The sequence below is a fragment of the Lygodium microphyllum genome, chromosome 11 (genome assembly GCF_053477565.2).
Source record: "Lygodium microphyllum isolate KBCC chromosome 11, Lygodium_microphyllum_v1.1.10, whole genome shotgun sequence".
NCBI lineage: Eukaryota > Viridiplantae > Streptophyta > Polypodiopsida > Schizaeales > Lygodiaceae > Lygodium > Lygodium microphyllum.
Window position 1 is genome coordinate 97119054 of NC_141145.1, and position 27697 is coordinate 97146750.

The 27697-nt window shown below is 41.1% G+C and overlaps 1 protein-coding gene across 1 annotated transcript in view; it reads left to right on the plus strand.

Moving 5' to 3' along the window:
* The window catches only part of LOC148029128 (uncharacterized), a 241234-nt gene that overhangs the window by 127208 nt on the left and 86329 nt on the right, over positions 1 to 27697 (plus strand). The window contains exon 5 of the mRNA XM_087687881.1: positions 7052 to 7084. Coding sequence (XP_087544007.1) covers positions 7052 to 7084 — 33 coding nt within the window. The remainder of the gene's footprint in view (positions 1 to 7051; positions 7085 to 27697) is intronic.

The window sequence follows — 27697 nt, forward strand, 5'->3', positions numbered from 1 at the left end:
AGACTGCTACTACCTTGAATGATCTTACTTGGCACATTCACTTCATGCTATGGGAAACAGACTCCTTGCATGCGGATATTTCTTGGATTTCTTGGAGCCATGTAAGCATGGGTGGAGGGCCTATTTTGGATACCGAGACTCATATGATGGCTCTTTGTTGGTCAAATTTTCGAGCTATGTGCATGGAACGTCATCCTTGGGTCTTATTGTCCATTTCTTTTTGGAAGTCTGAGAACTTGTGCATGGTCATACCACCATTCATGGATCGTGGTGGCACATCCTTAACACTGCTGGTTAGTTCTCCACATCTTCCTCTTTCTTGCTGAATCATTTGGTCTCCTCCTTGGAAGCTAGTCTTGCGGAAGGTGCAATGGAACCGAGTGGAGGATCATTGGGTTGCTAACTCTTTCCAGATGGAATTGTTGGCTGTGTGAAGGTTGCTTCCTTGGGATGGGAAACATGAGACCCAATCCAAATTTAATCTCATGGCATGCTTGGGCTTAATTTCTCTCGTTGATGCAACCCTCGCAAGTCACAGTGTATTGATGCCTTTTCGCACAAACAAGAAAGGAACCCCCTTGACAAGGCCCCTTAAGCTGACCTCTTGTGCTAGGGGAAGGTCCAATTCTGCATTAAATATAGATTGTTTCCATAGCACTCTTCACATCTCTCTAACACTTTTGTGCTTGAACTCTCACATCTCTCTAGTTTTTCAAATCTTCTTTGCTCTCCATACCCCTTTCTTCTATTGACACCACGGTCTCTCACAATGTGGCTCTTTTTAATAAGCATGCTACCAATGAACATCAATACATGGAGAATGCTAGATCAACTTCTTCCAAACCCAAACACGTGCATGGATACCATCCTGAGGAATCTTCTTCCATGAAATCTAATGCAAACTCGTTCCTTGTGGTAGTGCTGCAAGCTCAAATTAAAGACATGCAATGTCAATTGGTTGCGCAACATACTCCCCACTTTCTATTTGTGGCCCTAGTCATGACAACATTGCTTCTCCAATTCCATTCTAACCCCTTTAAATGGGGAGAAGAGGGAATGTGATAAGACCAACATTGATTCATGGCTGACCAAGTGGACACCTTATTTTGATTTGTATTAGTTTAACAACACTCAACATGTTGGGCACACATACAGACTATGTTACAAGGGAAGATGTAGCTTGATGGACAGGGCTACCCCCCAAGCTAGAGTCCTGGTCAAATTTGCAATTTGTTTTTCAGAAACAGTTCGTGTCTAATGATCAGATTGAAAATTGCTGTAAATTGTTTGAGCTTAACATGGGGAAGAAAACCTTGGATATGTATTTATAGAATTTTAAAGATCTTCACAAAACAAAGGCTTTGGATTACCCGCAGGCGTTACTCCACATGCGATATCTCTTCATGTTGTTGCTGGACTACTAGAACAAGGTGCTCCGCAATCCTTTACATTTCCTGGATGATGCCTACAAGTACGCAAAAAACTTTGATGATACTTTGACTTCGAGCTAGGGAAACTAGTCACAACGGGTGGGTCCCATCGGGTTACCTCCACCTTCAAGCCCAAGAAAACTTCTACTCTAAGAGAAACTCATTAGTCACCCTCGGAGTTGTTCAAGAAGAAAAATGCTAAGTGCGAAGCGACTTGTAGTGAGGACCCCTCTAAAGGTGCTTGTTTTGTTTGCCATCAAACATGACTTTTGTGTAGACAGAGAATGTCCACAAAGCAAGAAGGCAAAGTCAAGTTCAAAAGCTTCAATAAATATTGTAGAAACTCGAGGTATTTCTTTAGAAATTTCAGCAAAGGATTGCTTTGTATATTTTTGACAATACATTTGTCATCCTCAAAGATGACCTAAAAGCCATGCTTATTGAAAGTTGAAATAAACAACCAATTCTTGGTAATGCGAAGCATAAATAATACATCTAGAAGCATGAAGTCTGAAGCATCTATAGTAGTAATAGTGAGTGTCCCAATGCCACAAACATCATAGCTGTTGCTGTTCACATGTGACATGCTTCCCAATTGAATGCAAGAAGTAAACAAACACTTCTTGGAAGTGATGTGCTTTGAAGCACCACTATTAAAATACCATGTTTGCTACATTTCAACAGCATTAATTATCGAATCCTCTGATTTACTAGTTGATGTCTCTTGGATAGCCAAAACCTGAGTCTTTCTTCTTCTCCTTGGCCAATCTCTTTTGGCATTCATCAATATAATGACATGGCTTCTTGTTGTAATAATGGCATTTTCCCTTCTTTCTAGACTTAAATATTTGAGTCTTGGATAGTCTTGTTTGATGGTTATCCAACATCACCCTTTTGTTGATTTTGTGCATTTTTCCTAGCTTTACCTTGCCTATAAACTTGGGAAGCATAGCACCTCACCTGAACGCAATGCAACATTTTTCCGAGTCTGCTCCTCTTGCAACAAGAGGCCTTCCAACTCCACAAAAGTAAGGGGTTGCTACCCCACCCACAAATGACAACATCAAAGAAGTGTGAAAACAAAGATGTCTTTGGAAGAGAGCTCAGTGTGATGTTCACCAATTTTGCATGCTGAATAATCTCATCAACATTGAGTAGCTGCTCCTGCAAATCCTATATATGAGTAAGGTGATCCGTCATACTATTACCATCATCCATGTTTACATTTGCCAACTCTCTGTGAAGATAGGAGATTCTAGCCTCATTCCGGGCAGCAAATATACGCTAGTATGTCCCAAGCTAATTTTAGGGTCTTAAAGATCGAACTTGTGGAATGATAGCCCTTTTCATTGACAATGCTATAAAAGAAAGTGCTTGAGCATTCTTTGAATCCCATTTCCTTTGATCCTCCATAGGAGGATGAGGAGGAGGAGCACTAGCACCAGCACAAGCAACCTGTGCTTGAGCATGACACTGAGGTGGGAGACCTCTTGGTCACTGCAAGTCACTTGTAACATAGTATCACAAATCCTTCGCAACAACAATAAGGTTGCGGACCATAAAACTCCACAATGGGTAGTTGGAGCCATTAAGCTTATTTTACTAAGTGAGGGCATGACGGATGCTGCTCCAATCATTGTTTTCCTGACATGCCATGCTGTCAAAGATGAGCAAAAATCTGCAGTCAATATGCAGAAGTATAGTGTGTCTACTTAGAGTATCAGAAATCATTTAGAATTGTCAAACAAGTGCAAACTATCACACAAATGTCAAAGTGTACACAATGTCACCCAAATCAGCACTCAGCCACAAGAATAACAGCAATGCATTGCTGTATACTGTTGTAATACACTTGCCTCGTAATGTGTGCCCACAAATTACAAATTTCAGCAATTTAATGTCGATTCTCACCAAAATTTCTGAAATTTCTCAAAATTTACTACTCAATCTGACTGTAGTAGCAATTAAATACTGTTGCACCACTAATTTCTTGCCTTGGAATACGTGTAGGGCAAAAGCCCCAAATTTCTTTCTAAAATTTCAAAGAAATTGTAAAAATTTTTACCTTGCAGTTTGAATTTATGCAGAAATGTCGCCTCAGGATACGTGCCAACAGTAACAAACAACTGGAATCAACCTAGTGATATGTGCCGGAACCAAAAAATTGAAAAGCCCTAAATTTCTTGTACCAATGTCGAAGAAATTGTGCAATGTTGGCAATTTTGGTGGAGATTCATGCACAGGAACTCAAATTAGGCGAAAACCCCAACCTTTCTCGAAGAAATTTCAAGAGATTTTGTAGTAGCATCGGCTAATGTGTCTGTTCAGAATCCATACGTAGAAGCTGCTTTGATACCAAATGTTGGAAATGGAGGAAGAGAGAGTGTGTGTGAATACAAGACAATGAGCAAAAGTGGGCAGTAGTTCCATACTCAAAAGATGCAAGTACTTGAATGATAGAATGAAAGGACAATAGGTCTTAAGTAAGTTAGACCTATCTCTAACTCAACTAGAGTTAATTTAACTATAGAACTAACTCTAGAAGTGTTGACATAACTTGTTAATGTAGTTGTGTTCACATACAAACCAAATAACCAAAACATTAGGAACTACCCATAGAATATACAAATTCTAACATTAATGCCTTGAAGTGTGGGCTAGATCCCCTAGAACAAATAGTTGCAGTCAAGTGCCATGATCATGAAATATTTGTACATTGTGGTTATATAGGCTAAAATCTTGAGATGCATATATCTTTGCATGGAAAACTCATATAAAGATTTTAATATCTTTTTTGTAATGTACTCATAAAGAGCTTTTACATGAAAGCTATATTGGAGGGTCCCTAAATTTTGGGGCTAAATTCTAGGAGGTCATTAAATTTTTAGATCCTAGGATTATTCTAAAAAAGTAAAGTCTTGAGAGAGCCCTTGCCTTTTGGAATTAAAGTAATGTTGGGAGCTCTTCATGGAAATAAAAGGGAGATGCTCCAATGCATGCCAATGCACACTTGTTTCATTTCTTGACTTGGATTGGGATTTGACACAACTAACGCACTAGGAATGCTTTTATCTTTGACTTTTCCTCTTGAATTCATGGTCATATTGGTTGAATTAGAGGCCTATTGTTGTGGAAGGTGACTTCTATAATGTTGGCAAGTGGTTGGAGGTGTTGTTGCTTTGAAGTAGTCACTCTCTATTGGTATAACTAATATGAGATGTGTGTAGCCGAATGATGTCCCAACTGAATGATCTCATTGAGCTTACTCTGGATCAACTCTTGGAAAGGGGAGGGCATTAGGGATGTTTTCCCTCATGTGAACACACTTACGTGTGTGAATATGCCTTTCAATCTGTGCATGTATCACACACTTTAGGTGCATTAAATGAAGGTCAAGCTAGTTGATGTGCCTCTTGGCCTATATAAACAAGGCCATGTACCTTGTATTCATATGCTCTGTTTCCCATTTATCAGGAAATCATCTTTGAGTCTAATACTCTCTTTGTGTTTCCTCTCTCCAATTTTCCAACATATGCTATGGAGTGCAACATCTGGTACCAGAGGAGATTCAATCTTGTGTCTGTCATTTTCTTCACTTTCATATTCAATATTCACATTCTTCAGTATCGTACGTGAACTGACAAGCTCCTGTTGCTATCCTTCAGCTTCTGCCGTTATATGCTTTCTTCTAGAGCAAAGAGTTGATGCTTCAAGTCAGACCTTTATTAAAAAGGGTAGCCATTTCATATGGTTTTCTCTTGCTGCACGGAGTCTAAAGGTACCTTAAATTTTCCTCTATGTTGCAACTATCATCATTATACCATGATCAGATTTGGGGATGTGCATTCACCTGGAAATGTACCTCAAATAAGGGTTCCTATGACCTATTGAGAAGTCGCACATGCCACATCCAGTGCCATCCACACCATTTGGAGAATGTGCTGCATCAAGATCTCTGTTTGGATTTTCTATTCCACATGGTGTGTCTAGTCTACTCTTCCTGATTACAAGATCAACATCGATGCTGATATGGATGCTCCATTATGATATTCCAAATCCTGATCTACCATGGTGCTATAAGATTCACAGCACCTCCCCTATACAATTTTGTTAAATTCAGTGCCTTATATTTAAGGGGGCTTAGGAGTCTCAATTAAGGCTGTTAATCTGCAAAGCACACATATTAAGCTATTGCATCCTAATAATCCTCCAGAAAATATTTGTGATCATCTGTAATGGGATTAGGCTCTTCTCCATTGTAGGAGTAAGACCTTCCCTATAGATCTCCATGTAGTTCAGGATTGGACATTGCCTTGGAAAAGGACAAAACTTCCTGCTAAGAAAGAGAGTGTGGATGGTCTACAACTATCCCATTGGTCTGCCCAAGATGGACAAGTTGTATATGTCATTTATCAGGGTAGCTGCTCACATATGTAATCCATTGTATGAGCTCCTCCCTTGTTAGTTCAACACATGAGAGCATTTGATTTTGGCCCTTGGGTCAATAGAAAAAATCACTATAGATGACTAGCCCATGTGAACTCCCTAAAACAAGAAAATATTTCTGCACTCAATCATATCCTTTGTGTCATGGGCAATTCTCTACAACGGCACATCATCAACTGCTAGCTCAGGCACATGGGTTTATTTGTGACATAAAGGGCTCCTTGTTTCACACCTGTACATGCATTACGAACCACTTCTATTAAGATTCTCTACCAGAAGTATGTCTCCAATGCATTCAAATTTCATAATATCCTTGTATAATGGCATGTATGAGTACCATTAGTCCATGGCATGTCTGATCATCAATGCATAATATCCTTGTATAATGGCATGTATGAGTACCATTGGTCCATGGCATGTCTGATCATCAATGCATAAAGAGGCTGTTGTGTAGAGCTCGTCATATTGAAAACTTTACCTACTTTCAAATGTGGCAGGCCTTTCCTTAATGTGGTTCAGAACTCCACAGTATCTCTCTGCCTATTGAGGGCATAGACCACCAGCACAGACAACCTATGCTAGCAACAAACCTTCAATGAGGCATCTATCCATCCTAAGACCCAATTTAATCCTTTGTACAATGATGACTGGAGCTTAAATTAAATGGACCCAAGTCCTTCCTTACACTGGTGCAAACTTCAGCCTGCTGCTCCATTCCTGCCACAAACATTTACAAAGTGACAATGAAAAGGTGACACAGAGGATCAATGACTCTTGATTTAAATATAACTTATTGCCTATATAAATGAACTATATATAGGGATGGATCAGATTGATAATGCGTAATCCCTTATATCTACATTGTTTGGTATATTTTGTTTTCATATTCTGATGCTTACAAGCATAAAGTGTGGTTCTAAATCTATATAAAATGGAGATGGCTTTCGACAATGTCACACTAACAAGGCCACATTTAAAATGCAACATTTAAAATGTATGACCCTTGGGGTTAAATTGTCTATGGTTAACTTCTGATAAGTGTTTCTTTCCTACTGTGGCCTCCCTTTTCTAGTTTTTCAAGTATGATAGAAGAGCTATTAATGTTTTTGGTAATTGACACAGGAAAATCATGAAGCATCTGTCCTAATTTCTTTGCGTTGTTTTTTCCATTGTAGCCAGTGTGGAGCTGTCGACCTTCAGCTTCAGAGGTATGGCGTTCTATTACAATTTCAGTGGTGGTATATACTCACAAAGGTTATAACTTTGGTAGCAAATTGTGTCTTCTAGAGCAAGTGGTCTTGGACAGCTGAGTCCAGTACAATCTGGTAGGAAGCAACAGGGAAGAGCCCTTCATTGGGACTTGTTGTTTACTAATTAATTGCAGAAACACTGGTCAGATAATTTCACCCTTGAAACGCATCCTTGTGAAGTTTGCAGGACAGGAAGTCGTAGTTCTCTCACATCTTATTGGCCTTCTAGGCAGGACACACCATGTGAGTAAACATTTTTTGAATTCAAAGCACCCAACTCATGAGAGATTTGCATCTTGTTGGCCTTCTAGGCAGGACACACCATGTGGATAGAGATTTTTTGAATTCATGGTACCCGGCACGAGAGATCAGATACACAGCATGCATGATGATCATATGGACAGCTTTAATCATGCCCAAATGTGGTCATTGAACTCACTATAGAATATTTATTTGTCTGTTTCAGCAAGATCAATTGTCTTGAAGGATTATGTGTTGGAGAGCGGAGTCTTGGAGCGTGGTCAGAGAAGGGTTGGGATGTTCCTTTATGATGAGTAAATGCTGCTGACAGATTTCTAACCTCAATGGAGTTCAGTAGGACAAATACAAAATATCCTTTCTGCAGGATATTATAGGTTTTTCTCAGTCACCAGTGCTCTTTTTTTACAATAAAGAGTGGCTACTTATAGGCTAAATTGAGAAACTACAAGGGTTCAACCTCGTAGCTGGAGTCAAATGCATGCTCACAGAACTCCTGCAACTACATCACACAGGAAAAGAAGTCATTATGGTGGGAGTTCCTGGAGGGCACAATGCTGAGGATGGGCTTTCCAGAGCAGTGGGTCAGGGGAGTAGCAGGTCTCTATTCTTCAGCACACAGCCAAGTCATGACTGTTGGGGCAAGAGGAGGCAGATTTCAGCATTCATAGATCAGTCAGATAGGGATGTCCACCAGCTCCTTTCTTGTTTTTATTTGTAGCGAAGGCCATGAGCCCCTTTTGGAGAGACAGATCTACAGGTATCAGAGGCATCAAGCTACCCATCCTCCTGTTTGAGGAGCTTCTTGATGTGGACTTCGCTGATGATACATCAATTTACCTGGATGGGGATGATGGTAACTTTAGAGCCTTTGTTATGGCCATGGAGATATTTTGCAAAGCATCAGAAGCCCTAATTAATTGGCGTAAATCCTATGGATTTTGGTGTGCGACACTAGACCATCGGAGTGGCAACCGAATAAGGATTTCATGTGAGTTTCCCACAGGACAGCTGTGAAATATCTCGGATGCCAAGTGGGGATTGGCATTACCTTAGAGTAGAAATTGGCACTTCTCCTTTTGAGCATTAGACAGAAGCTTCTATATTGGAGCTCGGTTAGAGTCTCATTAGCAAGGAGAGTATTGGTCACCAACCAAGTTCTTCTAGCGACCATGTGGTACATCACTTTTGGTTGGGCATTCTCTAGGTTGTGCATCGGTGAGGTGAAGCACCTCATTAAGAATTTCATTTAGTCAGGACGAGATGGGAGCCTAGCCAGAGTGAAGGTGTCCCGGGATGTCATCATATAACTTAGATCTAGAGGAGGATTAGGAATCATAGACCTAGATAGCCAGAGAAAAGCCTAATTGATTCAGCTTATTGTTAGGGATCTGATTCCGGGATGTATGGCACAACTCCTTATGGTATGCAACAACCAATGCGTGGTGTGCAAGGCCCAATGTATCTAAGTATGGCTGATAATATGCATAACCCCATGTATATCAATGTTGGCATGATGCTAGGCACAAAGTGGTAAGTTTGACAATGCATATATGCAGCCCATTGTGTTTGGGACTCGTAGTATTAATGCTGATCGTGCAAATGCTCTGTATAGTGCTAGTCTTGAGAAAACGTGTATCTAGTAATGCTTGCATGAGGGAAATGCAACCAGTAATGCATGCAAATATATGGAAAAATGCATCTTGGTACGGCTGGTAGTTTGCAAATTCCCATGGATAGTCATATTGCAATGGACCAAAGTATGCAAACAAAAATGTTTTCTACTGCATCTGGTGCTCCTAGCATGTTAAATACACATGAGGGGCTAGTCAACAGGATGCAATGTTGCATATTAAGTTGGAATTGCAGCAGTGTGAAAGTATAAAGCATTGCAATGCTTAAGAGGAAAAAAGGCCTAGAACCTAGTGAAGGTTTTGAGGCAAGTTAGAAATGGAGTTTCCATGTGCTTCTCGGTGAAGTTTCAACATTGTTTCATCTATGAAAGAATGCAATTGGATGGAGGAGGGTGACTTGGTAGATCATTCTCAATGATGCACTTCACCTTGATGTGTTTCAATTAGAGCTGATTTTGGATTGGGCTCTTTCGGCCTCAGTAGAGCATAGAAGGTTCAAAGAATTGCTTGATGCTCAATGGAAAGGTTGCATCTTCACTTCCCTAGTGATGGATAGCTCGGTTATGTAGTGGATCTCGGATGTACTTGATTTGTATCTAGGGTACTGTGTTGACAGTATTTCTTATTGGGATCACTATTTAGTATACTAGTCATTGCAGTAGGTATACATATGTATGGTTTGCACCTAGGCTCTGAAACTATACATTTACAAGGTTATTGACATGTATGGAATATATAGAATGTACATTTTGATGTGAACTATATTTGCAAGGCATGTATAGAATACATGGATGGTATGTAATGTACATTTACAAATTATGCAAAAGAAGTACAATTGCATAAGTTACATGTGGTTGTAGATGATGTATCCTTTACATGAGTATTATGTAGTACATCATTGCAATAAGGCATTGGTTATGCTTAGTTTATATATTACTTTGCCTTAGTGATCAAAATAGTGTTGGATTCATTAGGGAAAAAAATGCTTCAAAAAATGCACTTTTGTTAATCACGGGATTAAGAAAAGGACCAAAGAGAGTTTGCCACTTGTGCAAGAATATGGTATTCTTGTCTCCTCTTTTTTTGGAGATAGTAGAGTCCACTTCGTGATTCTCTCCTCCTTTTTAGTCAAAATCTTCAAAGTCTGACATGTTTTGGTAGTCTCGAAGTCCTTATTTACTTATAAAATCTGACAAAGGTCATAATAAAGATGATATGAAGTTAATGATGACTTTTTTAAAAGTCCAGAACTTTTTGGCGCCCAATATATTTTCATTAGTCTTCTTAATATTCATTTTTAGTTCATTCACCTTTCTCGGTGAGCTTCTTTCTCTGCGAATTTAATTTAAGTATGGCATCCAGAAGGTGCTTTTCTCATTTAGTAAATTCCTGCACGGTCTATAGCCAGGGAGCTAACGAAAATTGGGAGCCAAAGATCTTTAGCATAAACGATTGTGTTGCCATGCTGCCCTCTTGCAAGGACTGTCACAAGGTGAAAAGAAGAAAACAAGAGGATATAAAACATCACTGAAAAGGATATATCATTTCTTTCAAAATTATACATGAAGGATGGTTTATCAAAGTGCAACATGTTTACATGGCCAAGGATATGCACTTGCCTCCGAACGAGTGTGTTTCGCAACAAACACATTATAAGTCTTGAGTTGATAACATATGTAATACTTTTTTCATTTAAGTACTAATAATGAATTCTTGGTTGTAGATATATTTCTGTTAACAAGTATTGAATGGTAACCTATGGAAAGCTTAAGTGGAACCTTCCATGCGATTCATAAGGTGTTTGCAGATATTATTTATGTTGATCAGACTGTGGATTCTTTTACCGAGGGAAGGGCTTTTATATATTATGAATGTTCTGTAGCTTTGTGGAGGAGAGTTGGAATCAACTAGTGTGATTGCCCTATCCAAAATCAACTCAATACATTGCTCCCTTATCCACCACATATATGAATCAAGGTAATCTCAGTACTACGAGAAAAAATATAACAATTAGTAAACTGAAAAAGGGTCCCTCTAAAAACCAACAATATGAAAGAGACTTACATTCACCCCATCTATATTGAGTATCTTTGAATCTATTGTCTTGCAAACATTTGAAATCACTCTCCATCCACAAGTATGTGTATGACTTTGCAATGGTACTTCTTGTTAGAGAAAGTTATATGGTTTTTTAGGATTAGCAATATCCTCATATGTGATGTCCAAGAAGATAGTCACGAGCCTCCTAACACTGCAAATGGAAACATGTAACTAAAATAGACAATCAAATAAAATAAACAATTAATCAAAAAGCAAGCATTATTCCATTCAACGCACATTCTTCCTTGGCCATGGATACAACTTAGAGAGTTCATGAGGATAATTTCTCTGGTGAGTATATCCGATGCAAGGGGAAAAAATATGGTAGTTTATGATGCAATCAAAAGCTTTGAAAGACATTGCTATGTTTGAACCAGATCTCGAAAATAATTCCATTGATAATAGTGGATCAACAATACATATAATTTTAGAAATTTCTTGGCTAAGAGATGTAATCAATGCCCTAAAACTAATAGCGAAAATAAAGGAGTGTTATTGCAATCAACAGCACAATCATTCTATATCCTAAAAATTTTGAGAGTCAAAATGTCTTATCTTATGCAACAATAAACTACAAAATCTAACAATTGAATATCCTTTTTAACAACTAGTATGGACTTGTCCTCAAGAGATATGTTAAGATAGTCCTCTTCCTCAGAAGTGCAAGAAACATTGATAACCATTTTTCCATACACATTGCCCATTCTCTTATAATTAACAAGACCAAGCACATCGATTTTTCTCTTGCAAACATCATCCTCGGTTTCTATGACGTCCTTTGTTTTTTCTTCTTGGACAAACTCTTGCTAGGATGCAGTCCTTGTTGGATATAGATGTATCATATCCTCGATCTTTGGCCCTTTCGCTTCCTAGAAAATTTTGGGAAAATGTTAAGGATCTCAAAGGCTTTTTTATCAATAGTGGGCAATGACCTCAATACGTTGTCAAACATGTACCTTATTTTCCTAACCATACTAAAATCTTTCTTCATCAAGTGATCCTACGAGCATGAGTAGCAACAATGTAAGCATCATTCATAAAGTCAATAACAAAGTCTTCAACTGTCTCCTAAAGGCAACGAATCATTGCAAGCTACCATTTCTTTTGCATGCCAATTTTAGTCACAACACTCTTGATAATCTATTAGAAATATCCTTGACAACTTTAATAAAAGTTGTCTCTTTGAAATGACATGCTCTAAAGCTCTCTAGGCCTTATCTCACTAAAACACTTCTATATATAGTAAAACCTAGATCTTCTATTTCTCCTTGGCTTGGAAGCCTCACTTTCTTGAGCAAAAGAGGGTCCAGATTGATTTGTTGGCTGATCAGGTACTCTAGGGGAGATTGGAACCTTGGCAGTTGTCTGCTTTATCCTTACCATTACTGTTGCTTGAGAGAAAATGACACAAAGATTAATAAAAAACTATTCGTCGCTGGTATCGTCGATACGACACGCAAATGATAAGTTGATATGACGCGAGAGCAACGAAGCCAAATCTCGCAGGGTCCTATTCGTAACGTATCATGGAGCAGCTAATACGGTGTGAGCGCGGCAAAGCGTAATCTCGGCACGATCCTTTTCGCTTTATATCGTGGACAAGCTCATATGGCGTGGGAGTGGCACAACGAAATCTTCGTAGGGGTCCTCCTCACTTCGTATTGTGGAGGAGCAAACAAACGTGTGCAAAGCACAACCCCTCTATTTGCATCATTTTGTAATGCTTTATTTTTTGTGAGACCTTACATTTATTTAAAAAATCCTTTAAAAATTTTCATAAAAGTATTATGCCCTGAAAAAATGTGAAATTTTTTAAAGATTTTTTTTTAGCTTGTTTGCTATTTTAAAACTATTTTTAAGCAAAAAATGTCTAAAAATGACCAAAAAAAACACCAAAAAAATCATCCCAAAAATAGCTTACCATGTCACCCAACCCCCCTATCGCACCATATCATGGTAAGCTATTTTTGGATGATTTTTTGGGTCATTTTTAGGTTTTTTTTTTCTTAAAAATAGTTTCAAAATAGCAAACGAGCTCAAAAAATTCTTTTAAAAATTCCAAAAAAAATTTAGAGCCTAATACTTTTATGAATTTTTTAAAGAATTTTTTTGATAGGATTAAGGTCTGACTAAAAATAAAGATCATGACATTATCACAGAGCCACATGTGACCATTATCCTAAAGCTTAAAAATTTTTGGATTATTTCTTTGCTTTTTTTTTCTACTTATCATTACATAATTTTGATCCAAAAGAGACTATCTTTTCGAATATATATTGCATCTTATTGTAGCTTGATTTGTAAAGGCATCTTATTGTGGATTAAGGGGAAGCATCCTGTCATGCTTTGTAATCCGATGCCACTTGGCATTGAGAGGAGAGAGGTGTTGAGAGTGTATGCATGTGAATCCTTCTTATGCTAGAGATATATTACATTTGAAGAAAGATATGCAAGGTTAAGGCATCAATAATGTAGTGATGCTTTTAGTTTGCACTAGATTTTTTTTTTTTGCAAGGAAATAAATGGCTGATTATATTACTAAAAAAAAAGTGATTACAACAGAGTGCTCATACTCAACAGACTAGCTGAAGCTAATGAAAGTCACAAATACATCATGTATATAAGCCTCTTAAGGCGGTCTGGGAAGAATGGGGGCAAGAAGCCATGGAGGGAGAGTGTATCGCCATCTGGGGCTGCCTGCCTGCATCACGAAGACACAAGTCCTAGCCGCCCCAAGTGTGCATAAAATGATATCGGAGCTCCTGACGAGCCCTGGACTTGCCCTGCACCTAATCCCATCGGCCGTGGAGGGAGTGGATGATGGAGGTCCAGAGCTCTGCTAAGGTCGCCTATACCCAGTCTCTCTCTCCACCGAAAGCCTCCTCACATCGCACCTTCCAAATATGCCAACCAGTAAGACTCCCTATGATCTCCCATACCTCAGAGCAGTCTATTGTGTGCTCCAGTACCTAGCGGATGAATAGAGCCTCCAAATCGATCACTGCACATGACCCTGCCTCGATAATGAATATCATGTCATGCATCCTGGTCTGCACTACCTCACAGGACCAAAGGCAATGCTTTGGGGCTTCCAGAGGCTGCTGTGTGCAGCGCTTACAACCTCCCTCTTGCATTTGGGCAAGCCAACTTCCCACCGCCAAGCCTCCATGTGCCACCAACCGTAACAAATATGATATCCTCCTCGGTCTCCAGCTATCCCATAGGCGGCGCCAGAAGGTCCATTGGAAAGGCACCGTGATGCTGTGCTCTGCCCAGTGCCTGTTACGTGACGGCACCCAATCCATATCCTCCTGTATTAGTACATGTCTGCCAATCCTAGCGGTGTACTCCAGGAATCTCGGTGGCTTCTTGGCAACGGGAGTGGCCGGCCATAGCCACTCTCTCGGATCCCACTCCAACTCATCAAGTGGCGTGCCCTCCCAAATCCAAAGGCGCCACTCTTTGAGCTCCTGCCAGCGTGAGGGGTTGTGGATTAGGGCCTTATGGAGGCCCTATCACATGCGGAGCAAGCTGCATAGGAAAGGTGATCTGGGGGGGGGAGGGATTTGGGCTGACGTGAAGATCCATCTCAGGGACGGCCTCCACTCATCGCTAAGCCTCGATCTTCCATCATGAAGACCCTCCTGCAATAGGACCTTCCGGATCTACCCTCTTGGCGTGAGGTCGCGGACAACTAGCTTATCTAGAAGGGCCATACTCTGATACTCTGGGTCTATGATCCCAAGCCCTCCCTCTGACCGATGCCGTATGATGGTTGCCCATGCCACCTTGGCCCTGGAATCCCTGGAGCTGTCTAACCCAGACCAAAGGAAGTTCCGCACTAGGCGACGAAGAGTCTGCATTAGAATTAGAGTTCTAAGAGAAAGAAATAGAGTCAAGTCCTTTCTATTTCTTCCTACAAATCAAGAGAAGAGATCTTAAGAGATTGTCAAGTTATGATAGCATGAGTAGTATCATCCCATGACATCAAGCCATCATTTAGGTATTGAAATCTGATAGTGCTATTAAAAATCACAATCGATGATATTGAAACCTGATAGTCCTATTAAGAATCACAGTTGAGGGTATGATGAGAAAAAGACTCCCAAGAGAGCTAATGTCAAGTAAAAAGTTGTATCCTTCATATTCTTCGAAACATCCTGCACACATAAAAAGTTGATATGATACACAATATCACCAATACTTTTATCTATTACTAGGTTAATGTTTTTTTATTTTAATAGATGAAAAATTGAATAATAAACGTTTTTTAATGTATTATTAGGTAAATTTTTTTGTCTCTCAGAAATCAAAGTACTTCCTTTCTTCTAATTATAATATATTATCATTTTCTTAAGCATTAAAAAGTTGATATTACAACACGTTATAATGAAGATATTCTATTTTCAAGTGCCAAGATTAAGGTGAAAATTTTCATATTCATTCTATTAGCTTGAGGTTCATCCTTAGTATATCTATCCCTACCAATTTGTACCAACACCATGGGACTCTTTTAACCATTTTCTTATGAATCAAATTGAAGAGATGGAAGAAAAAGCTTGGATTTGGTTGAAACAAAATCTTACAAAATGGATGTCTTAGGGGACGAAGTAAAGATGCAGCTTGGATGGAAGAAAACTAATGAGCTGATCTTATTTCAGGTCCATGGAGGACCATATCTCTATAGCTCAATCGGCAAGTGGTGTTGGTCCTTTGTTTAGAGACTCTTTTGATTGTTGATCACCTTCTCAAGATTTTGTGAAAGGAGATGAAGGGAGACCAATGTAGACTTCTGGTAAGAACCGGACGTGATTTTGATGAGAAATTTTATGACAAGTAAAATCTGCTCTAAGAACTAAGAAACAAAGAGAAGAGGAGAGAGCGATGGTTCAAATGAATGTCGATGAAAAAACAAGCGTGATTTTTGTGGGAAATGTGACAGTAGAATATTTAACCATTCAAAAAGAAAGAATAATAGCCGAAAAGTGACCCCTGACATGAGTTAACATCCTTAGGCATTTAATGGTCGACCTGTTAAATGAATAATATATTCTCTCATTAATCACGTCTGAATGGCCAAATTTGGAGGATTCATTCTTTTAAAACCTCAACTAATTAGCAACTTAATCATTTTTTTAGAAGTGCCATTTTTAAAACGTTTTTGGCCCTAATGATACTCAATAGACTAGTTGGAGCTCATGCAAATCACAAATCCATCATGTATACAAGCCTCTCAAGGCGATCTGGGGGGGATGGCGGCAAGAAGCCATGGAGGGGGGGTGTATCACCATCTGGGGCTGCCCACCTACATCATGAAAAACAAGTCATGGCCACCCCAAGAACGCAAAAAGTGAAGACGGAGTTCCTGGCGGGCTCGAGACTTGCCCTGCACTTGGTCCCATTGGCCGCGGAGAGAGTGGATGATGGAGATCCAAATCTCTGTCAAAGTCGCATATACTGAAAGGCACTCCCTGCCAAAAACCACCTGACAATGTGCCTTTCAAATGTGCCATCCTGTAAGATTTTCCTATGATCTCCCATACCTCTGAGTGCTCTGTTGTGGGCTCCAATACTTGGCAAATAGGTAAAGCCTCCAAGCTGACCACTGCACAAGACCGAGCCTCGATGAGAAAAATCATGTCATGCTTCCCAGCCTCATACAAAAGGTGACAACCTTGGTTGACTACCTGACTGCCAGCAAAAAGCTCCCCATAAGATACATCCAAGGCTGGGTGCCACACGGCGGAGAATACTGCAGGCTCCTCTCCACACGAGTTGTGCTGCCTCACAAGACCAAAGGCAATGCTTTGGAGTTTCCAAATGTTGGTGTGGGCAGCGCTTACAATCTCCATCCTACTACATCTGGGCAAACCACTGTATGTGAATGTCTGACAAGGCTGAAGCATGAGGTTAAGCCTCAGTTTGGCCTTGTCCTTTGTGTTAAAGTGCGTATTTATTGCTTTTACATACAAAAAATGACATAAAAACCCTCTACACCTATTCATCGTAGCAAAATTTAAACGGTGAGGGGGAGGATGATATTATACAATAGTTTAAACATTGAAATAATAAAAAGTCTGATTGTTCTCTTTATCCATAACATTTAGGATGCAATTTATTTAGAAATAATGGATCTAGCAGCACAAGGGTTGCCTTGGTGCTAGATTCCTACAACGAAGCATTGCGTATTAGTGAAAATTCATTAAAAGGATTGTTTTTGCACGACACATAGGCCAAAGGCACCACTCCCGAAACTCCTCCCAGGGCACATAAGGGTCTAGTCTCTAGGTCCTCCCTTGGAGTCTTGACCACACGAATCCTCCTCCAAGAAAGGACAGCAATCTCCTCATCATGCTGTTCTCTATCAAGAGCCAGACGCCCCCCATCCTGCACGATAAAGAAGGTCCTACAGGGAGCACCGCCCACTCTACCTGCCACGTGTAAGGGGATACCTGCCAGTGAGAATCTAGCAGCCCACACCTCCCCAGGCTCCATTGGCTCTCAGATTGGGGGATCTAGCCACTCCTGAGGGATTGCTGAGTCAATCTCCCTCCTCCTCAGCTCAACTGCTCGTTGGCATCCTGATGCCCGCTACAACACCTCCTAATCCGCCATCTTGTACACCTCCCTCCACGTCCTGATAGTACGAGAAGAGCCAGCCTTCCAGCCAGCCCACTAGATGTGGGACCGCTCACCTATCTGTATCCCATCTCGATCTCTGACGTGGGGGTTTGAGACTATTGGTTGGTAGTCTATCTCCTCCTGGCATCGTTGGGGCCTCTGAACTAGTGTCTTTTGGGGTGTAGTGACAGCCCTTAAGTGCGATAGAGAGTACTTTATAGGAGCTTATGTAGTGGCAGAGATTGATTGTCTACCTCTATTGGGCATGATAGTAAATTGCTCAACTCCTGATATTGCCATGTTACGGTGGATTGCATATATAAAGTCACTTAACCCTGATTTTCAGCATATTGTAGGTAGAGAAAACCCCGTGGTTGACATGCTTTCACGAGCAAGGTTTGAAGATGAAGAGAGCTAATGGAAGATGAAGAGGATGATGCGATAGGTGTTGAAAATGACTTTATGACAACAAGGAATGAGTATACTGTTACTACAGGTACAACTGTTGTAACAAGGATTTCAGCAGTAAGAAAAGAGCTTACACCTATGGAGAAGAGACGGGTAGTAGAGAGAAAGCATCATCAGTGTTATGCTTCAATGAGAACACAAGTTTTGGAAGAGTTGTATGAGGATGATTGGCTGAAAATAGGCCAGTATCTCAACCTCATGACAAAAGGATTAAAAGAAAAGCTTATGGGTTTTTCTTGAAAGATTGATATTTATGAAAGCATGCAAAGAAAAAGAGAGGAGCTCCAGTACGTGTATTAGGAGATAGGGCTTCTCAACAACAGGTGATGCAGGAGTTTCATGAAAGCTTGTGGACTGGATATAGAGGAGTTTGGGGCACATTTGCCAAGATCAAAGAGAAGTATTGGTGCCAAAACATGTACAAAGATATGGAGCATTATGTGGAATCATGCAGTGTCTATCAGATGTATTCCATGGTAAAGCATAGAGATGGGTTGCAACCGACCTATCCATTGTCTATGCATTATAAATGGGTAGTTGATTCGGTTACCATGCCTACAGGTTTATGGAATATGAGATATCTTGTGCTTGCACGAGAAGACTTGACAAATCAAGTGAAAGGAGGAGCTCTTAGTACAAAGACTACACAAGCAGTTTGCAGGTTCTTATTGGAAGAAGTTTTTTGCAGGTATGGTTGTGTTCGTAAAGTGGTTGCAGATAGAGGAGAATTGGATGTAGATGAGGCTCGTGACTTCTTTTCACGATTGGGTATCAAGCTGGCTTTAACTTCAGCCTACAATCTTGAAGCAAATGGCAAAAGCGAGACAAGGCACCAGCCTATTCTCAAAGCTTTGGCAAAGTCTTGCAGAGGGAAGATCAAAGAGTGGCCTAGAATGCTTCCATTTACATTGTGGGCTGACAAGACCACTCACAGTGCAATGACGGCTGAATTAATGTATGGGCAGCAACCAATCATGCTGATTGAAGAGTCTATTGTCACATGGAGTATCTTGCCTTGGGATGAGGGCATAAGCCGAGAAGAGTTGCTAGATTTGCGAATAAGGCAGCTTGAAAGAAGGCTTGAAGATGTCAAGACAGCCATTGAAAGGTTAAAGGCAGGAAGGTTAAAGAACAAGAAAAGGTTTGACAAGTATCATCGACTTCATCCAAGAGCTATCCAAGAAAATGACTGGGTGTTGGTCTATGATAGTAGCCTAGACGATCAGTATAGTGCTCATAGAAAGATGGTAAAGCGATGGTTTGGCCCATATGTGGTGAAGGTAGTACATGACAATGCTACCTACACATTGGCTGAATTGGATGCAACAAGTATGAAGGTACCAATAGCTGGAAAACGGATCAAGCTCTTCAAACGAAGAGAAGCATCTACCTATGAGCTACAAGACTTGGAAGAAGATCACGAACATGGAAGGAGAAGAAGACTTAGAAGATGAAGCTAAAGACATGACAGAAGAAGAATCTCCTGAAGCTGTAAATTCATGAAGTGGCACATGCCGGAGGATGTGCAGGTTAGGAGGGGGTGGATGTCGTGCCACTCATTGTCCACCGAATTGAGAGGACTTTAAGGATCAATGTGTGTGCTTGTATTCTTCAGCTTTTGATCCTTCTTTTATGAGTCCTATGCAGAATAAGCATGCACTTTGAAAGGCAGGATGAGGATGCACTCTTGTGGTAGGTACTTCAATGAAACAGCTCAAGGTTGTCATGCTACTTATAGGGACATTGCATCAGACTATTAAGCGTAATAGTATGCTATTGGATTTTTGTCAATAAATAGGTCTCTTAAGAACCTCCATGACATCATTATGTGCATTGTGAGAGGCATTGGTGGCTCTAGCCGTGAGCATATGAAGACACCCTTAGGCCTACTTGTGCTTTGAGAAAGAGAGCTATGTGTTTTTGGATATACATGGGGAAAAGGAGGCACATGATTCTCTATGGTTCATCTTGTCATGAGCTAATACATTTTCTTTCTAGAAGTGTATGCAAATGGATATTACTTGTCATCATATGTTGTGGGAGCCTGCATGATAAAGGGAGAGAGCATGATCAAGGATTGCTTTTGTGGTCATTGGCTATCTTTAGCTATGGACCGATAAAAACAGGAAGAAGGATTTATTGTTTTATGTAGGCATGAAAAAGCTCTTATCAGCGAGATGAGAAGGACGATGGCTGAATGCAAAAGCTTCTTGTGGATTTTGCTCACAACTAGAAGTCGGACAACATCTTGATGTTTTCATCAAGTTTAGTGAGTTAAGTCAATAGAAACATGCAAAGGCTGGTATTGATGGCCTCACCCACGAAGTGTTAAGCATAGATGAGGCGCATGCACAGGCTGCATTACAGGCCATCACTATTACTATAGTGATTGTTACGAAGGCCCTGTCACACTCAAAGTAGACTACGTGTCATGAATGATGTCTGGAAGCACAGGGCGAAGTCGACTCCCGATCATCTTGGCCAAGGCCTTATAGGCCACTGACAATAAGGTGATCGGTCTCCATTGCAATAGCTCCAACCGATCTCCCTTTTGGGGGAGGAGACTAACAATACGTGCCGATAAACTCCTTGGCATCCATCCTGAGCCGAAAATCTTTTGAAAGGCCAGTGGCAGGGGGTCCTTTACCAGCTCCCAGTAGGTAGTGAAGAAGGCCTTAGAAAGACCATGCTCTCCCAAGCATTTCTACTCATCCTGTGTATTGAAGGCCTCAACTAGCTCCTTCTCCATGAAGGGGTCTAGGAGGGAGCGTCCCATCTCCTTTGTGACTAGGGGCAGAATGCAATCCCAAACCTGTTGTCTACATCGCTGTACTTTGGCTGAGGTTGCCTCCTACTGTTGTCTGTAGAAGTCGGTAGCAATCTCCAACACCTCAATTGGGCTAGAACGAATCCTCCCATACTAATCACGGAGCCTTCGAATCTGGTCTCCTGAGGTGCGAGGCTGATGTACTTGAAAAAATTCCCTGCACATCGTGTCTCCCTTCTACGCCCAAAAAGCTGCTAAAGTATGGAAGGAGAACTCAGAGCGCTTGTCCTCAAGGCCAGCAAGGGCTACCCGTGTGCGCACCTTGTGCGTGTGGAGAGGAGGATCCCCTGGTGCCTCCTGAAGTAGTCTCTACGTGTCATGAGGACATGTATTTTTGAAACCTCACTTAACATGTGGATTAATTTTTAATCACATGATTACGTAAATGTTGCACATATGAGGTGGAAGTGAGGTTAAAGTAAATTTACGAGCTCGAGACCTAAACAAATCATGAGATGTCAAGGCCAAAAGTTACTAAAATTTATGCCGCACAGGTACTTGGTGGTATCTGGTGCCAATTGTTGGCCTAGGTCATCCATTTGGCCAGAAGTGTTAGTTGGTAACACTAGAGAAGTGGTGTTTAATGATACCTAATGCCAATTTGATGGTCAAAGATGGCGTAGAGACACTCGGGAATGGAAGTTGCCTAGCAAATTTAATTATTGGTCAGTCAATTTAATTATTTTTCAGGGCACCGAAATAATTATTAGATTAATTTTCAGTATTTAAAGTCTGAAAATCAATATTTAATTATGAAAAATGCTGGAAAAACCATTTGGGAAGCCTGCCACTTGTCAAAAATGCCCATACAAGATTGAAAAACGTCTTTAGAGGCTAGAGAGAGGTATTTTTATAAATTCAGATTGCAAGAGAGGGGAAGGAGAGGCTACTGGTCTGATTTGCAGCCATTGGAGGACCTTCTGAGGTTGCAAAGGGCAAGAGAAGACCAATCAACAACAAGAGATAGCATCTATAGGCTGTTGAGACAAGGCAACAACAGTAAATGACTGATTTTCTTCAATTCTTTGCATCCAGAAGTTGTTATGGCAGGGCAGCAGCTGCATTTGATTGATTTTCAGTCATTCTTCGCGACAAACTCTGAATTTTCTTTCTCTATATCTTTCCCTGTAATCTCCCAGTCATTTCTCAGTGTTGCTCCGAAGATCTCAGCATTTGGACCCCTGGAGAGTGAGAAATTTCAGATTTCTCTGCTGTAAACCCTAATCTACAGCAGAAATTAGAGTAGCAGCAGCCTCAGGAAGCGTGCCAGAAATTGGAAGCTCCAAGACTTGGATTCAAGAGGACTGAAGCTGTTTTTAGCTTATTCAAGTGGAGGGACCAGCAAATAATTGAATTTGGGGCATTTTCCATCTCTATCAAAGTGGGTGAAGGCCAATTGCTTGCGGAATCAAGGGGCAAATTAGATTAAAGACTTGTTGGTGATTTTGAACAGCAAGGGGAGTTGGAATACCGAAAGGGATTGGGAGAATCCCATTGTAAATCAACTTCTTTTTCAATAAAGCTAAAGAGATACTAAAAGGGATGCCAATTTTGGGGCCAATTGGGTGTGCATTGTTCAAGATCAGTAGGTAAATTTGTATTTTCAGATTTGCATTAACAATTTGCTGATGTAATTAAGTTGTAATCAAGGATTTACCTCCCACCCACGAAAGGAAGGCTGGTTACATGGTTCCATTGCCGGGATACTACTCAATCCCTTGATTTGGTGGGCTCGAGACACCTGATTTTGCAAGCCAAAGCTTTGTGCTAGTGCTGATTTTTACTCTCAGCTGAGAAATTACAGCAATATGTCTTCATACAGTGAGATAGACTCAAGCAGTAATAATGCCTCTCAATATGAGCATTCATATGGGAATGAAGGAAATGCGTCCTGGAAGATCCTGCTTGACTCGGCTAAGGCCTCTACAACCTCCCCTCTGCGATCCGGTCCCCCCTGGCTCACTCTCTAGTCCAAAGCTGCTCAATGTGCCTCCTCACCTCCTCCCTCCTGTAGATCAAGTCTAGGATCCGACAAGATCGCGTACCATGGGCTAAAGCGGGAGCATCAAGAGTGAGGAGAACCGGGCAGTGATCAGACAAAGTGGTACCGGCCAACTACCCTACCTGGCCTTCACAAGAGCACCCCCACTCTCCCACATAGAACCTGTCCAGTCGCTCCAAAAGAACTCCGCCCAGCCGTCTATATCCCCAAGAGAAGTCCAACGACCTCTCTCTCCTGTGGAAAGTTGGGTCCCACCAAGCATCACGTGCTCCTACTGCGAGGAGGCAGACCTCCCATGTCTCCTTCTCCCCTACCATACCTTGGTAATCTCTGCCTCTGCCCTGCTGGTCCTCTAAGGCCTCTAGGTTGTTGAAGTCTCCTCCAACAATCCAAGAGTCCACCTTTGGAAGTCCTACTACGATCTCCACCCAGAATCTGCTACGTGTCCTAAACTCAATAGGAGCATAAACATTGAGGACTCATAGGCACGAGTCTCCTATATCCACTCTAATCTATATAGGACCCTCCGTGCCACAATCGTCCCGTGGTCTCGTACACAGGCGGTGAGACTCAGGCCAATAGAGGGGCATACGCCTCCACTCCTTCCGTGGGCATCGATGGAGTACTCCCAGTAGGTGTTTGAGCTGCCTAGAAGTCCCTTTCCTACCCGATGGGCCTAGGAGGGAGTGAGCTTGTGCTCCTAAAGAAATAAGATGTCGATTCTCCGGCAAAAGCAGGCTGTAGCTCCTTCCGAACAATCAATTTCCTAGAGCCAGGTGCCCCAATGTAGTGGAGGCTATTCACATTCCAGGATGCTAGGTGTAGGCTCATGAGGAAACCTGTGACTGGCCGAACAAGCATGTGTTCGGTGTGGAAGCTGCTAATGAAGAGGAAGAGCTATGGGGCATGCGAATGTGCTTAGCCGCACGCTTGGAGGGTGAGCTTTATTCCCCCATGGTGGCTCTTGGGTGGGGACCATGGGGGTGATAGATGCTCCGGGTGGTACTACTAGGGTATCTATCAACTAGGCTAAGAGGCGTGACTCTGTACACTGGTAGAAGCGGGCAGTCTGTGCGAGGGGCCACTCGATCATATCGATCCGGTGAACTCCATTGTGAAGGGGCTCGAAAAATAATGCTCACATGTGGGACCTCGGCTCCAACCCACCAATTAATGTCCATCATGCACCCTGGCCACTACTAGAAAAAAAGTGCTAGTCCTCCTCCTCCCATCCACTGGGAGATGTGGTCTGTAACGTGGCCCCTCACCTCCTCCTCTATCTGTGTCATCATCCAGTCTCCTGAATGAGAGGTCTGAAAGAAGAAAGCATAGTTTGATCCATCTTTGTAATCGCCCCGAACAACGTAGTATGCTTAACAATTATGATATTCGCTTGTTTTCGAGATTTAATATAAAAGAGAATGAACAATTAAAGCTGAAAATGAAAATTACTCACAAAATTACAGCCATGAAAATGTAAAAGTAATGGAGACAAGATTGAGGGTTGAAGATGGGCAAACCCCCCCCCCCCCGAAGGAATGTATTTCTGCTCAACCCAAGTCCCTTAGGGAAGAGCTCAATTACAATCAACCTGAGAGTGAGGAGAAGTAATTCTCACTCTCACAAGATTATGCAAAGATGTACAAACACACATGCATTATCTATTATGCAATGATAAGAACTGATTTCTTTACAGTATGAGAGAAGAAAGAGGGGAAATCAGCCTTTCTCCATCGTTGAACAGTAGTACATGGATAGGGCTTGCTTCTTGTTGCTAAAATGGAAGAAAGAGCTTGAGAAGGAGATGCTGTAATCAATTTACAGGCTTGCTGTCCTGTAAAACAGCAGTGATAGAAGAGGGAATATGGAGGAATTTGATAATGGAGAAGTGGGGGATGATGATGGGGATGGATGGGGCCAGTTTCTGGCTATCTGTGGGTGCTGTACATGAGTTTACAGCAAAGAAAAATGATGCTGAATGAAGAAAAACGAGCTCTTATTTATAGGAGAGGGAAGAGCTAGTACAAAAGGGGAAAGTGGAGTAGCACAAGACAAGTGTCCAGCCACATGTCATGAGATGTGACAAGTGGTGGGACACTTGGAAACTTGTGTGACAAGTGTCTTGACACTTGTCTCTTCTCTATGGCCTTCCTTTTTGAGCTGAATACTGTCAAGAATAGAAACAACCAAATTTAGTAAGCACAGTCAGAGTACAGAACTTACTATTTTTAGAATGACATTCCTATTTTTTAGGACTAGCATTTTTAGGCTAATTCGAGGCTCCTAAAATTTAGGGACCCCCCCCCAATATGGGTATCATATGAAAGCTTTTTCCGTGTACATCGTAAAAACGGTATCAGAATCTTAATGTGACTTTCCTATACAAAGAAATGTGCATTTCAAGCTTTCAGCCCACACATGCACATTATACAAGCATTTCATGATCATGCCATCTTGTTGATTGTAACTGTCTGTTCTGGTGGATCTAGCCCACACTTCAAGGCATCAATCTTTTCTGTGTGCGAGTCTAACCCTGATATGCGTGAGTTCTGGTCACAGGCGCCCAATCGGGCCATATAGGTGGAAGTGTGAACTATCTTTTCTCTAACCCACCGCATGGGTCCACCAGAACCTGTGACCACTCATCAGTGGCCAACTCCAATGCACTTTTCTTTATATCTAATTAGTGCAAAGGAAATAAATTTAATAAATCATTATATAGACAAATTAATGAAAAAGGATACAAATTCTGTTTCTATAGAGTTGTGACAGCCCTGTGGCTTTTATTCAGCTGTCCTCAGCTGAAAAGCTTCTTGATATGGCTGAAGAATGTTTGGGTAATCCTTCATGAATTTTTCATCTACCCACTGTGCATCTGTTGTGGGTAGATTCTTGAATTTTAGTAAGAATTTTCGTGTCACAAGGCCACTTCTCGTGGTTCGATCCTTGTGAAACAAAATCTGTTCAGGATCCAAGAGTTGCTCTGTTTCTTCAACTTCTGGGGGATCTTCAGTAATGGGTTCCTTTGGTTCTGGTCCTATGTAAGGTTTTAGCAAACTTACATGAAAAGCATTGTGTATTTTCCAATGAGCAGGAAGCTCAAGTCGATAAGAAACTTCATTTATTTTCTCAATCACTTTGAAGGGTCCAAAGTATCTACTGGAGAGCTTTGGAAAAGATAAATTTTGACCGGAACCTTGTTTGAGCCTGCTTTTATCAAACTTTAGCAAGACATATTGACCTTTTTCAAAAGCCAAAGATCTTCATCATTTATCTGCTTGCTTCTTTTGTCGCTCTTGGGCAACTTTGATAGTGGCTCGAACTTGATCCATTGCGGTTTTTAAATCTGAAGCAAACTCATCAGCAGCAAAAATCTTATCTTTAGTGCGAATAATTGGAGGAGGAATCACTTTACCCTGTACTATTTCATTTGGAGCTTTCCCTGTGGATGAGTGCACTGTATTGTTGTAAGCAAACTCCAATAATGGAAGATATTTCTCCCATTGTGACTTATGTTCACTAACATAAGCTTTCAACATATCCAAAAGAGTGAGATTCATCACCTCTGTTTGGCCGTCAGTTTGTGCTATCAGTGATGTAGTTGCAAACACAACTCACACTCCAGAGACGCGCAAATTATTAAAAGCTTGGGGACAGTTGCAAGGTAAGCAAGCACTATTCTTGATAGATCTTGGGGCGAATGAAAATATCATTTCCTTGCAATTAGCTAAAGAGCTTGGATTAAAGAATGAAGAGATGGACACTCCGGCAGAAGTTCGCCAAGCTTTAAATACCGATGAAGGTGACACAGTGAAGACTGTGACACCCTACATTGATAAGCTCAAGTTTCAAATTCAAGGCTACAGTGACGAAGATACCTTCTGTATCGGAGACCTTGATGGTTGCGATGTGATTCTTGGCATGCCCTGGAATCATAAAGTAGATTCAACCATCTTCTCTCAGAAAAAGAAGGTAGAACTCACCAACAAAGGCAAGAAGTACGAGATCCAAGCTGGAGTTTCTGGAGACACCATACCTATGGTAAGCCATATGCAAGTCTCTAGAGCAATTAAGGATTGTGTTCAATGTTGTTTGCTTTATGTCACTGATGTAAAAGATAATATGAATGCTGAAAACCAAGAGCGACTTCAGCTCTTGGAAAAGTATAAAGATTGTTTTTCGGAAGATCTTCCTTATCAACTTTCCCCAGAAAGGCCAGAAGACCATCATATTGATATTATTCCGGGCAGTTCTCCTCCTAATATAGCACCATACCGTGTGAGCCGTCCTCAACAAGAAGAAATCAGAAAGCAAGTCGAAGACCTACTCAACCGTGGGCTAATTAGGTCAAGTAGCTCACCATTTTGTTCACCAGTTCTTCTTGTTCAAAAGAAAGATGGCACATTCAGGATGTGCATTGATTATTGAGCCCTCAACAAAATCACTGTGAAGAATCGGTTTCCTATTCCCAGAATTGACGACATTTTGGATCGTCTAGGAGGCTCAAAGATTTTCAGCCGCATTGATCTAAAGAGTGGTTATCATCAAATTAGGGTCATACCACAAGATGTACACAAAACTGCTTTCCGCACTTCATACGGTCTTTATGAATTCTTGGTGGTTCCTTTCGGATTAACCAATGCACCAGCCACCTTTAATCG